We start from the raw sequence: 12,904 nt of genomic DNA on the forward strand, positions 1-12,904 counted from the left end.
GGGCAGCTGATGCCCACAATCTTCCTCTAACTTCCACCCCAACGAGTCACATTCACCTTCTCTGCCTCCTTAAGAAAAGTTCACAAGTCTAAGACTCCAGCTTTTCCAGAAATCGGAGCCCAGCAGCTAAGTCTCAATAAAACACTGTGTTTCCTGGCATTGGGGCTGGTCCTGGGCCCCAGCTGCTGGGGGTGCACGAGCCCTTTCTGGGCATTTCATTAATGTTCGTACCAAACTCTCGTCCCAGGGGCCACGAAACCACCCTTGCTCCTGGGCCTCCCACCGCAAGCCACAAACAAGCCTGTTCCCCCGCCAGTGGATGGACCCATGGGCCTCAGGGCAAGGCTTCCCAGAGGAGGGGCCTAAAGTCCACTGCCTGAGGCGCCCCCAGCTCCGGTGAGCCCCTTCCTGTCCTCCCCTGCGGGACAGCCAGGAAGCTCCTGGGTCTTTCATGCCCACACCAGAACCTGCCCCGTTTGGACCTACCCAACCCCACTGGACCTTCTCCCAGAGGCACCACGGGGTCTACATTTGCTGTCAATATGATTTTATTTCCTTTGCTGTGGATCCATGAGAGCCAGAAGCGCTACTGAGGCCAGAGCCCACAGGCGTCACGGGGACCGGTCCCAGGCCTAGGGCAGGGCCCGAAGAGAGGGCGACTATTTACAAAACTAAAGCAAACAAGAGGAAGAATTGCTTGCCATGGACATCAGTGATCTCTCGGTGACAGTGGGCATTCATGACACTCCCTTAGACAGCAGAGCCCGGCCTCCAGCCCAGAGGAGACACTCATGGGCTGGATCTCTTTGAACTTGAAGCTTCCCACTTAGAAATTCAACACAGGGACAGGGCCAGACACCTGCAGGATGTTTGTACCCTGCCCCTCTCCTCCTCTCCACACTGACCCAGGAAGCAGGGTCCCAGCTGGGGTGGTTCTGACAGCCGAGGGGGTAAGACCTTGAGTGCCATACCCGTTGAAGAGCCTTGCATGCCCACGTACACAAAGAGGCGCACATCCATCTCTTGAGGTTGCTGAGGCTATGGTACATGGCGGAATTTTCTCGGTGGCAGGACTGGGGTGCATGGGTGAATTCTACAGAAGAGGCACAGAAAGGCTTCCCCCTCGGCTGGGGATGCAGCAAAGTGGGCATATGGAAGGGAGTGGGTTTGCTGACTCCCAAATCGGGACGAACTCTCTGGCCGAAAGCATGCCGCCTCTTGGTCAAGGCTGCTGGGGCCAGAGTCAGTGGTCTCTTCCCTGAGTAGCAAGTGAGGTCCCTGGGGCCTGGTAAACCGACCTCACGGGATTTTCCAGGGACACAGTCCCCACGGCCGTCCTGTGAGGAGGGTGGGCGGGCGTCATCATTCTCATTCTGCACAGGAGGAACCCGAGGCTCAGAGAGGGGAAGCCCAGGCGATGGAAAGGGTCGGAGGCCAGGCGAGAACCAGGCTCCTGACCCCGGTGAGCCCTTGACTCTCAGGGCACTGCTCGCGCCCTGCGGGGAAGCCCGGCCTCAGGCTCAGTACCTTGGAGGAAATGAGCCATCCGGTTCTAGGACAGTTCTGAGCCAGGAACGAACAGGGACAGAATGCTTTGACTCCCGGGCCTTGCAGCCTGGCTTAGAAACACAGGGCTAATTAGACGCCCCCCCTCTGCGGTCTGGGTCCCTAGGTCTCTGGGGATGGGGCGTGTCCAGGCCGGACCTGCGGGCCCCTCCCTTTGCTGCTGCGGCCAGTCCTGCCCACGGCCTTTGGCCCAGGCCACGCCCCTGCACGGGTGTGGGTTTTCCCAGGGAACTCCTCCTCCCGGCTCCAGGCAGGGCAGCTTCCAGGGGCCTCTGCTGGGCAGACAAACCCGAACGGGCTTCTTCCCTTTGCCCCGTAGCCCGGACACCCTTCGGGCACTCCGCAGTGGGAGGGGAGGTCGTCAGAGGATCGAGGCTTCTGCAGTGGCGGGGCCCAGCCGTGAGCGGACTCCTGCCACCCCGGCGGCCACCCCTCCAAGTCATTCCTACTAAACGAGAAGCAGCCAAGAGAGCTCAGGTGAGGCCCACAAAGACCAAGGGAAGAGCTGCAGAGCCCCCCACCCGTGGTCCATGGGTCAAAGGTGGGAGCCGGGTGGCCTCGCCAGCCAGTGCCCCCGAGCCCGGGGGAAGCCCATGTCTCAGGACCATCATTTTCATCCTGTCCAACAGGGCTTCAGGCAAAGTCTTCAGGAAAATCCAAAGGACATGCGGTCAAGGTCCTGGACTGTAAAACCTCCACCCTGCCTGACGTGTAGCCGACAGGGACAACACGGCTCTGCCTGCTGACGGCATCCAGCAAGGCGGCCCTTTCTGCACCGCAGCCCCTCCCCACCCCGTGCATCCTTCCCCCTCTGGCTCAGGAACACCGATTCCCCTGGCTTGGGAGTTCCACATCTTCCTGGCTGAGACTTGAGCTGGAACCTTCCTGAACAGAACCCTGTTCCCGTCTGCACCTAACCAGGCTCCAACCCCACCAGCTTGTGCGTCCCTTACCCTCCCAGGCCCAGAGTCCTCCTGCTGTCCCATCCTCCCTTCTGGGCCAGCACGTGTGCATCAAAGGCCCCCTTTCCTCCCAGAGGTCCTGACGACATCGTGTACCGTCAGCACAGACATTAGCGGTGGGGGAACTTGTAAGTATGTGCACACACGCACGCTGGCCAATAACATTAAGTGTCATTTTAAAAAATGGGTTAAATAAGCAGCATCGCCAACGATGGCCGTGCAGGTGATTATCCCGCGTTTGCACATTCTGGAGGTGGGAAGGCTAGAAGTCTAATGACTGAATTATCACCCGAATGCCTTTTGCTGGCTGGGAATAATCCTGGGGCAGCAGCTGCCGCAGGGTTTTGGCTGGCTTCCTGTAATTGCATCCAGATTAGGGGAGCCATGCCAGGGGCGGGTCTTCTCCATCCTCTGGAGCAGTGTTTCCTCACAGAACACACACAGTTAGGTCTGCAGCTTCTGAGATCCTAGCTGCTCAGGGAGGTGATCTCACTGGGGTCTGGCCCAGCCCACAGGGGTGTGAGGGGGGAGCAGCAAGGGCAGGGGTGGCACTTGGCATGGGGTCTTGGGGAGCTGTAGGAGCTGCGAGGTTCTGCACGAATGCTTTGCACCCAGGACCCTCCAAAGAGAGGATGCCTGGACAGCTCCCAAGGCACAAGGTATCGCAGTTAAATGCTGTCCTGCAGAGGTGGGAGGGGCCTCCTCGTCCATCTCCTGTTTCTCCAGGGAAAGTCAGGCCCCTGGCAGGAGAGTTCTGAAACTGTGTCATTCAGACCAAGACGTCCTGATTGTGGAGGTGGTGATGGGGGTGGAGGGGGTGGAGGTGAAGGTGGAGGAGGTGGAGGGGAAAGTGGGGGGGCGGATGTGGTAGAGGTGGTGTTAGTGTTGGTGGGGCACCCTACCAACCAGTGAGTTCCTCGCCCCTCCCTGAATTCCTAGCCTCCTGCCATGTCACTGAGCACCCTCTTGCTAAAGGCAGGGTCCGTTTCCCCACCCCATGCAGCTCAGTCCAGCCGTGTGACTTGCTTTGGCTGATAGGCTGATGGCAGGAATAGTGCCCACCAAGGCTTGGGGGGCATCTGCCCATTTCTGCTTCTCACCCTGGCCTTGCCAGGCCTGGCCTGAAGGAGGGATGCGAAGGACGCAGAACAGCACAGGTCCAGCCTCCAGGCATGCGAGCACCCCCGTGGGACTACACGGCCAGCTGACCCCAGACATGGGGACACGCCCAGCCAAGCCCAGAGGAATCTCCCAGCTGACCACTGACCTCCGATGGGCGTGGGAGAAGAGTGCGTGCTGTCCGAGGCGCCCCATTTGGGGCTGTGTGCAGCATCACTGTGGCAACGGAGAGCTGATGCTCCTGTCCACGGGGACGCGTTTGCAGGGGAGGGTCGGTGCAGGGCCTGGCTAACTCAAGCCAATTCCACGGCCAGTCTGGGGCCGACACGGCATGGTAGTCCTCTTCTCTCAGCACAGCACCTGGGCAAGGCGACCTCCACCCAGCCTGGGCCCCACTGCTGGACAATAACGGTCAGGGCCCCAAGACCTGGGCACAGATGGGGATCCCGGATGGTCTCCCCAAAGGGCTCTTGGACAAAGGGACCAGGAACTGGGCAGTGCCCACCTTGCCTGTGGAGGACTCGGGCTCATGCAGAAAAGGGAAGCTGGGGAGGGAGGACGCTGGTAACCTCTTCCTTCCTGTTGATAAACATCTCTTCAGAGCGCCACCACCCAGTGCTCCCTGCCAGGGAGAAAAGCTGGGGGCAGGACTGAGCCTCAGTCAGCTGCGTCCCCATGACCACCCCCAGCACGCCAGGGATCGGTTTCCCCAGAAGGATGTCCGGGAGGACCCTTCTCCCTCCTGGCAGTCTGAGGACTGGTTTTCCCTGAAAGTGGCTCCATGCTTTCCAGCTGGCTGGGAGCCCCCCCGAGCCCTTGCCCTCGTGAATCCATCTCTAAATCCCAGAAGGAGCAACTGATGCAAAACCCTTTGGAGCAGGGAGAGTGTGTGGGAAGACCTGGCTGTCACAGGTCTTTCTGTGGCAGAAAGCAAGGACCCCGAGCTACTGTTCTGAGATGGCTCTTGTGTCCGACCACCTGAGAAACTGACTTGCGAAGACTGTCATCCCCGGTGGGCTGCAGGCCCTGCAGGAAGCAGGCCTCTTTCTGGCACTTGCAGGTGTCTTGGTATTGGTGGGCCAGTTAAGAGACTGCCCCGTCTCTCGGCCACTGCAGATTCTCCCTCCAGGACTCTGCATGCACACACACACACCTCCACGCATCCAGCCCCCGCTGGTTACTGCATTTGATGAGGGATATGCATGTTGACTGGAAATGATTTGACTTAATGTGCTATGACCTTAAGAAATGCTGAAGACCCTCATGTAGAAATTCCCCAGCTAGGGAGAGGAATGCAACACATCTCCAACATCTACGGCTTGGGTGCGTGGGCTGGCAGGTCCCTTCACAAACCAGGCACGTAAGCCCCGGTTCTCTACCTGATGCCCTGCTCTCTAGCCTGAAATCAGTGGAGCTTCTGGTGGACAGAAATCTTCACATCAACTTTGTAGCTGGGGCTGGAAAACTGTGGCAAGTGTGTTTGTTTCACTCAGAGGATGAGGCCTGGTGGGGAGGTGTGTCTGGCTTGCAAAGATGTCTGGGCCCGGACAGGACCGCCACCTTCTGCTCGGCACCCCCCAGCGCTGGAGGATGCACAAGACCTCCTCCTGTCCCTGGCCTCCACCACCTGGCAGTGCTGTTGGTTGACGATAATGCCAGAGGAATTCCTCGGAGTGTGGAGGTCCAGCGAAGGGAGGCAAGAGACCCCGGGGCATCCCTGTGCAGCGGCCGCGCATTCTGCCCCGCTTCGGGGAGCCGGCTTTTCTCTAGGTGGCCGGCAGGTCTTACTTCCGTCTCCCCCACGCTCTGCTTTTGTCATGATTACCCGGTGTTCCCATCACATCGCCCAAAGGCATATTCCTTACATTTCTACTGTCCTGCCCCCTCCATGCCTGTCCCTCCCACCCCACCTGCCCAGGGTCCAGGCGCCATCCCCTCCGTGCCCATCTAGCACAGGAAGCCCAGCCTATCTGCGGAAACCAAAGCCTTCCCGAGGTGCCTTTGGGCCCTTCTTGCCGTCCCTGGGGAACTTGGGCGAAGGCGCCTCCACTGCGCCCCCGAAGGGGCAGCTCTCTGAGCCCGGGTGCTGGCCGGTGCACTCCACAGCAGGCATGTAGCCACTGTCCCACATGCCAGTCCCACACAGCTTACACAAGTCGTGCAGGCTGCAGGGGATCCGGGGCAAGAGGCGGAACTGGTACAGCAGACTCCTGGCCTGTGGAGAGAGGGGACGGTGGTGGGGTGGCCGCGGAGAGGGAGCCGACTCCTGCGGGCTCACTGTGCGCCAGACCCCGGCCCCGGGCTCCGCCTGCAGCCCCCACTCGGTGCCAGCACTGCGGGGCCCACCCGGTTCTTGGGGCAGCGCTCACATGGCTCCAGAAGGCTCCCCAAACGACCTTCCCCAGGAGGGGAACAGGGCTGCCCACAGCTGCACTAGGCCCCTCCTAACTGGCAGGCACCCCCACCCCTGCCTCACATGCCTGGACTCAGCCCTGTGACACTCTGCTCTGCCCGCCCCACCACCTTCCAGCCCCCTCAGGGTCAGTCTGCGCCATTCGGTGCAGGGCCGTGCCCACTCCCGTCCACATGGACAGTGATCCCTGGGCCCTCCTGCTGCCCCTGGAAGGCCACTAGAGAGCCGTAACCAGCAGCATCTGCAGCAGGAGTCTGGGAAGTGGGGGAGCAGCCAAGCTCATGGTCCCCCTTTATTCCACTAACCTTGGATGAGAAGTGGCCACCCTCTCCCCTGGCCTTCTTCTCAGTCTTCCTGGCTCCAGGCTGAGTGAGGTGCCCAAAGGTAGGCAACCTGTCTATTAACCCAGCAACCTGTTCACTCTACGTGGTTCTCAGGTCAGGGCCAGACAGCCAAGGGGCCCTGGAGGTGGGCATGGGGGCAGAGCTCCTAGGTGGGGAGGGTGGGTGCATGTGGGGGCACTCACCTTCCTGAGAACCAGCTCCCCGTTCATGTGCATGGCCAGGGTCCCAAAGTGCAGGAGCATCTGATCGGTGGCCAGCTGCTGCTCAATGACGTCATCCCCATAGATAGCCACAATGGCCACACAGATGAAAAGGTGGAAGTAATCTGTCTGGGGGGTGGAGAGTGGGTTCAGAGAAGGCCCTCCTGCAGGGGAGGATCAGTGCAGGGGTGAAGCTGACAGTGTCTGGGTCCCTGCAGCCTGGGTAAGCTTGCAGCCTTTTTCCATCCTCAGGTTCCCCACATGCAAAAGGGCCAATGCCCAAAGGCCGCTGTGACATGCAAAGAGGTGATGTGGGTGCTGGCCACCCATGGGCTGCTGTGCTCTTGGGGGAGCTCCCTGGGTGCTCTTTCCATCACGGAGGGCAAAGGACTCGCTTCCTCTGAAAGCCAGCCTGGGCTGAGTCTTATTCATCAAGGTGTCGAGAAGCCCTCATGGTCAGAACACACTCACTGGGTCGTGAAGCGTGCCAGCAACACGGGGCCACTGGCAGCCACCTGCAGCAAGTGCCTTCTGGGCAACAGGATGAACGTCCCAATGGAGCCCCAAAGAAGGCTCTTGGGTTTGTCACTAAGAAATTGGGAAGAAGGTCCTGGCACAGAGGAGCACGGTGGCTTCCTGACGCTCCCCATGCAGTGGCCAGCACACCCCGCTGTCCATAGGGTCTTTTCAGAGCCTGCTGAGGCCGGCCGCCCTGCATGGAGGCTGCCTCACACCACTGCCCGGCAATGCGAGGTAGGCAGCAGGAAGCCGGCACTTGGCCCTGAGCTGGGTGCTGTCCTGCCCGGATACTTTGAGGGCATGCTGCCTTTGGTTCACAGTCGCTCCCGGGGACGGAGGAAGAGCAAGGAGCCCTGGAAGTCAAGTTCAGTTTCCTGCTGTCGAAGTTCCCCGACCAGGCCAGGCGGAGCCCAGTGTGGGCCGAGGTCACGGTCAGCAGGCACTCCGCGCCCACCTGCTCTGGGCAACCATCTCCCAGGCTGCTGGGCCCAGGACCACCCTGCCCCTTCCTCCGTCTAGTCCCAAACGCCCTTGCTCGGGCTCTGAATGGTCCTTTTGCAGCTACTGGCACTCTGGCTGCGGTGGGAAAACAGTGGAGAATTCCAGAAGGTGGACATCCAGCTTCTCTAAAGAGTAATGTGGGGAGGAAAAGGTGCAGTCCTGGAGTGGCCTGGGCAGAAGGGGGCTCATTTCAGCTGGTGTGGTCCCTGGTAGTAAACGGAGAGAACATAGCCATTCTCTCTCAGGGGCCACTTCAGACGGGCAGCCCCTCCCCTAGAGCTCACTCCTGGAGATCTGGCCTGCCCCCCCCATCCTGCCCCTGCCCCATCCTGTGCTACTAATTTGATGAAGGGGCCACAGTCTGAAAGGAGTAAACTTGATTTATGGGCTTCGAGCAAAATGACAGCCAGCAGAGGTGTGCAAAAGGGCCTCTCCTGCAATGTTTACTAGATTTTATTAAACTGGGGCATGGATAGGGCACAGTGATCACCACCATCACGAGAATGGCCCGCCTGTCAGGTGACGCTCAGCGTCCACGCGTAACGCCAGCCTGAACGTGATGTGATGAGGATGTCGGATTGGCTGCAGGAGGAACATACGATGCCCCACCAAGAGCAGACGTGACTTTGGTTCTTAGCATGAGCCTGCGTTTGGGAGCATCCGTGCCGGTGCATCCCTTGCTTAATGCGGACTATTCACTCTGGATGGACCCGTCGGGCACACCAGCCCAGGTGAGCCCCACAGCCAGACTGGGGGCCATGGGGGGCAGGTGGGCAAGGCCGGAGAGCAGAGACAGCTGCCGGCAGCCCCGACACGCTCCTCCTGTGATGTCAGGGTGGCAAATGCTGACGCACATTTCTGCAGGCAGGTGGGGGCCCCACCTCGGCAGGGTTTGTCTAAGGAGCTGCTGGGCTGCCATGGCGAGAATGCAGCCACCCTGGCAGAAAGGGTCCTGGCCCCTCCCGGATGCGTCAACACTACTGTTTTTACAGGCTGATGATTCAAAGGGACTTGCCTATCCTTTAACATCGCCAGCCTGTCTCTGATCTGGGTGTTAAAGCCATGTGACAGGGCCGTGCTGAGCTCTGGCAGGAGTTGCTGATAACGGTGGCTGCCGAGTGGGAATGGATGTCGCTGGGAGGCGGCCGCTGGTCCTGGGTTCTCCAGAGGGGCTGGCGGGAAAGCCAGCCGAGCCGGAGGGCAGGTGGGCGCTGGCTCCAGCCTGTGGGCCAGGGCCTAGGCTGCAGCGGGCCAACTGGCCCGCAGTCTCTTTCATGCTGATTGGCTGTGACATGAGAAAGCCCAGCCCCAGACCATGGTGAGGAGCGCAGTCAGGGGCAATCCGCATCAATTTCAGTCCCTTGGGAGGTGAGTGGCTGGTCTCACCAAGCCACGTGAGACGAGCTGGCAGTCACCCGTGAGGGCTGGCATGTGGCTGGGGTTCTGCCCCTCGGGTCCCCCCGGCTCACCTGGTAGTGGGCCCAGCAGGCCTCCCAGATCCGTAGCGCCTCGGCCTCCGGGAACTCCCGCTTGAAGCACAGCAGGAGCCAGCGGTGGCAGAAGAGCATCTGAAGGCCGTCTTCACCCAACGAGACCAGGTGCTGGTAGAAGCGCGGGTGCGTGAGCCGCAGCAGTTCCCGCAGGTACAGCTGGGGGTGAGGCCGGGCGTCAACTGCAGCCTCGCGCAGGCCTGGTGCCCGGCCCAGGAAGCCCGCTCCCAGGGGGCTCTTCCTCTGGCTGCCCCACCCCTGAAAGGGACGCGTGCCACGCCCCAGATCTCCGCCTGCCCCCTGCATATTCTATCCTGCTGCTGGGATCTGACTCACACCCGGTTTTGCTAGTGGGTCCCAGAGGGTAGCCTGTCCCGGTGGCCTGTCCCAGGGCAAGGCACAGCATACCCAGTGCGCTGCTGGGGGTGGGGAGGCTGGGGGCCGGGAAGATGTCCCCTCCTCCTGGGAAGACAAGTGGATCACCCATGGAAACCCCTGCCCAGTCACCAAGGTCTATCACCTTCCAGAGCCAATCTAGAGCAGAGGGGGGCGTTTCCGAGCCCCTGGACACTCAATTCCTGCAATGGAAGGTCACCACCCAGTGACGTGAGACCAGGTCAAGGCTATTTTTGGCAGCACCCAGATTGGACTGCTGACTTTACCAGAGCCATAGGAAGGCCCATCTCCAGTGGCCAGCAAGTCACGAGGCTGCAGGCTGCGTGAGCCCGTCAGGGCAAACAGCGCCAGGCCCTGTGATTGCCTCCCCTGGTACTGTAGAAACCTGGCATCCAAGGCCTGATGCAGAGCAGGGGTAGGCTGGGCTCAGCCGCTCTGGGGGGCTGCAGTGGGGGCGGGCTGGGGGCAGGGGATCCTGGGGCAGGGGCCCCGTGACTCAGGGCCCTCCCCACACAAGCGGCCCTTTGTTCCTGCAGGAGACCCCCATGGGGGCAGCGTGGAGCCCTGGAGGAACTGATTCTTCCTCTCTGGCCAGTTTCTCCCCGCTGTGGCCCACTGCAGGGTCAGGTCCATGAGGGTGGCCGGGCCCTGCCCAGATGCCCCTCACCTTCCGAACCACACCTCCTGTCCTCCAGCCCTCAGCAGCTGTGTTCCCGTCCGCAGTGAGTCCACGTCCCTGGCACTCAGCTCTACCCTAACGCCCGGGACATGTCTGGCCCAACAAGTCCAGGCTGTGCAGGGTCGCTAGACTTGCCTGCCTTACTTCCCATCTCTGCCTGCAGGCACCCCCGTTCCCTGCATCCAGCAGCCTCTCCAGGCACTGCCAGCTCCCAGGCCAAGGCCCTCCCGGACTGGGCACCAAGGCCACGTCCCCCATCAGTGTGTGGAGCGCTCAGCAGGAACAGGAGCACCCTGGCTGCCCCCCCAGCTCCGCGGGCTCCCACCCCCACGCTCGGCACCGCCGGGCAGAGTAGGTGAGGGAAGGCCGTGAAGGGAGGGGTGCCTGCTGCCCTCGGGCTGCGGTGTGGCAGCTGCCCAGGGGGCTCAGGGGGGCTTCAGGACCCCCAAAGGTGTTGGGCCCTTGCAGGGAGTAGCTGAGATGCACCTGGGGATCCATTTTGTGAAGCACAGGGCTGTGTATGGTGGGGCCTCCCCCTCCCCACCCAGCCAAGGAGCCCACACAGGGAGGCCACCAGGGGAGGGCCCTGCCCTGCCCAGCCTGCAGGGAGTGGGATGGAGACAGCAGCATGCGTCCTGGGACCTGGGAGCAGCATGCGGCCCTCCTGGGAGAGCTGGCCCTTCCCCAGAGGCCCCCAGGCCCCATCAGCAACATCTGCCCCACAACAAGCATGCCACATGCAGCCTGCCCTCTCCCATGCCCTCCCACACCTATCCGGAGCCTCACCAGCTGCTTCTCCATGTCCTCGTCCCGAGGAGAGCTGACAAAGATCGTGTTCTGCATCAAACCCACAAAGCACCAGAAGGTGTCTGATTCGTCCAGGACCTCGGCCAGGATGGGAGCCACCAGGTCCGACATGCCCTGGGAGTAGCCGATGGCCGGGTTGTACACAGCGTAGTTCAGCAGGATCCTCCTGGCGACACGGTGCAGAGAGCAGGGAGGTCAGCAGACAGTGGCCACAGCACAGCCCACCCTGCTGTCCTCGTGGGGGGTGAGCAGCACCCCAGGTGGGAGAAGCCCTCCTTTGCCTGCATCTCAGAGGAAGGAGGCAGCTCTGGGGGCTGTGCTGGGAGCCTTGGGAAGCTGAGTGGCCTCCGGTTAGCCATTCACCAGGCCCAGAGTAGGGGAAGGAAGAATGCGGGTCTGATTTTCTTAATGGCCGACTGCCCGTGGCAAAGGGCGGACTGGCAGGGACATTTTTATGGGCTGCTAATTTTGTGTAATTGTTTGCCAGGCGGCAGCAAAATGTCAAAGATGCCAGTCTGGAGCTCCGTGCGGCCGTATCACCCAGAGGACCACCCACTGGGAGATGGAGATATTCAGGGGAGGGTTGTCCACCGTTGCTGTGAGTCAAGCAAGGACAGGGTTGGTGGAAGCCCAGGGGTCACGGCCTTGGCTGGCACCCTCAGGAGGGCTGCCCTGGGACGCTATGGCCTAAGGGGCCGACCAACGTTGCCTGAAGTAGCTGACAATCCCCTGCTCCCAGGTGTTGATTGCATGAACCTGCAAGACCCCTGACACAAGCTCCTGCTCTTCCACTTTCCAGAGGGCCACCTGCGGCCCGGGGGACGAGGTGACCTCCAGAGTGGCAGGAACAGGGAGAAAAGCAGTTGTGCTGGCAGGGAGGAGGGTACCTCATGCTCTCCACGTTAGGATTGTCTTCACCTCGGAAAAACTGGTTGCTCCGATCTGTCCGAACCACGTCCTTGTCTACAGTGAACTGCACATTTCGCCAGAAGGCTCTGTGCTCTTCGGGGGTCATGGAGAGCCTGGCACGAAGCAGAGCACATGCTCCGGGGGGCCGTCCCCACCACCCCCGTTCCCCAACAGGGACTGCTGCAACTGGCAGACTCAGAACTGGGGGGGCCGTGCAAGGCTTTCCCCATATTAATGCCTCCCAAGACCCAGCACCTGGGAGAGGAGGGCTGACTGCAGCCCAGGGCCGGCCAGGCCCAGAGAGACCTCGGCGCCAGGCTCCATGGGCCCTGCTGCCACTGCAGCGTCAGTGGCGGGCTGTCAGCACCTGGCCACGCCGGGAGAGCTCTGAAAGCTCCCGGGGCTGCCCAAGCCCGGCGCCCCGGGTAGTGACTGCGCTCTCCCGCCTGACCGCCCGTTCCCACAGAGACTCTGGGTCAGGGGACACATAGTGCTGGATTGCACCTCGAATCGCCTTTGCAGCTGACACATCCCCGCAGGGCGGCAGGGCGGCGGTCACCTTTTCCGCTGGATCTCTGCGTATTCCTTTCGCTTCTGAGCCCGCAGTGCCTCCCGCTCTGCCGACGTGGACTCGTGGCTGTAATATCGCAGCAGGAAGGGCCAGACCTCCCCCCGGATTGACACATCAATGCCGCCGAAGAAAATGGCCTGCAGGAAGCGGCAAAAGTTGGGGAGGGGCCAGAACAGGGCCACTCAAAGCACCCCAAGTCCCCAGGGATTTGTGTTTGGGGGGCTTTGCTGCGCCTCCTGACAACTGATGCCTTGATTCAGACAGCGGCAATTTGCACTTGTTTGGAAAGGGAAAGTGCCGGCCCCCCATTCCCATGCAGGACACAAGCCAGGCGCATTTCAATGTCAATGCCCTCCCTGGTGTGGCGCTCGGATCAGCGTGTTGTCCTCACGTCACGGCCTAATCCCCGTTCTGGAGGCGCTGCATTT

General features: G+C 61.3%; 1 protein-coding gene across 12 annotated transcripts in view; it reads right to left on the reverse strand.

The window, feature by feature from the left end:
- Nucleotides 1-530: 530 nt before the first annotated feature.
- The window catches only part of TBC1D16 (TBC1 domain family member 16), a 77,068-nt gene continuing 64,694 nt past the window's right edge, over nt 531-12,904 (reverse strand). For 6 of the 12 annotated variants that reach the window (XM_073236043.1, XM_036997403.2, XM_036997413.2 and 3 more), the window contains 7 exons: nt 12,465-12,613; nt 11,884-12,018; nt 10,976-11,162; nt 9,094-9,273; nt 6,587-6,733; nt 3,796-5,862; nt 531-2,014 (listed from right to left, as the gene is read on the reverse strand). In XM_073236043.1, coding sequence (XP_073092144.1) covers nt 5,614-5,862; nt 6,587-6,733; nt 9,094-9,273; nt 10,976-11,162; nt 11,884-12,018; nt 12,465-12,613 — 1,047 coding nt within the window. In that variant the 3' untranslated portion in view covers nt 531-2,014; nt 3,796-5,613. Of the gene's footprint in view, nt 2,015-3,795; nt 5,863-6,586; nt 6,734-9,093; nt 9,274-10,975; nt 11,163-11,883; nt 12,019-12,464; nt 12,614-12,904 lie in introns of those variants that run through there. The other 6 variants (XM_036997409.2, XM_036997406.2, XM_036997411.2 and 3 more) reach the window with 6 other exon arrangements.

This window comes from Manis javanica, chromosome 4 (genome assembly GCF_040802235.1).
Source record: "Manis javanica isolate MJ-LG chromosome 4, MJ_LKY, whole genome shotgun sequence".
Taxonomy (NCBI): Eukaryota; Metazoa; Chordata; class Mammalia; order Pholidota; family Manidae; genus Manis; species Manis javanica.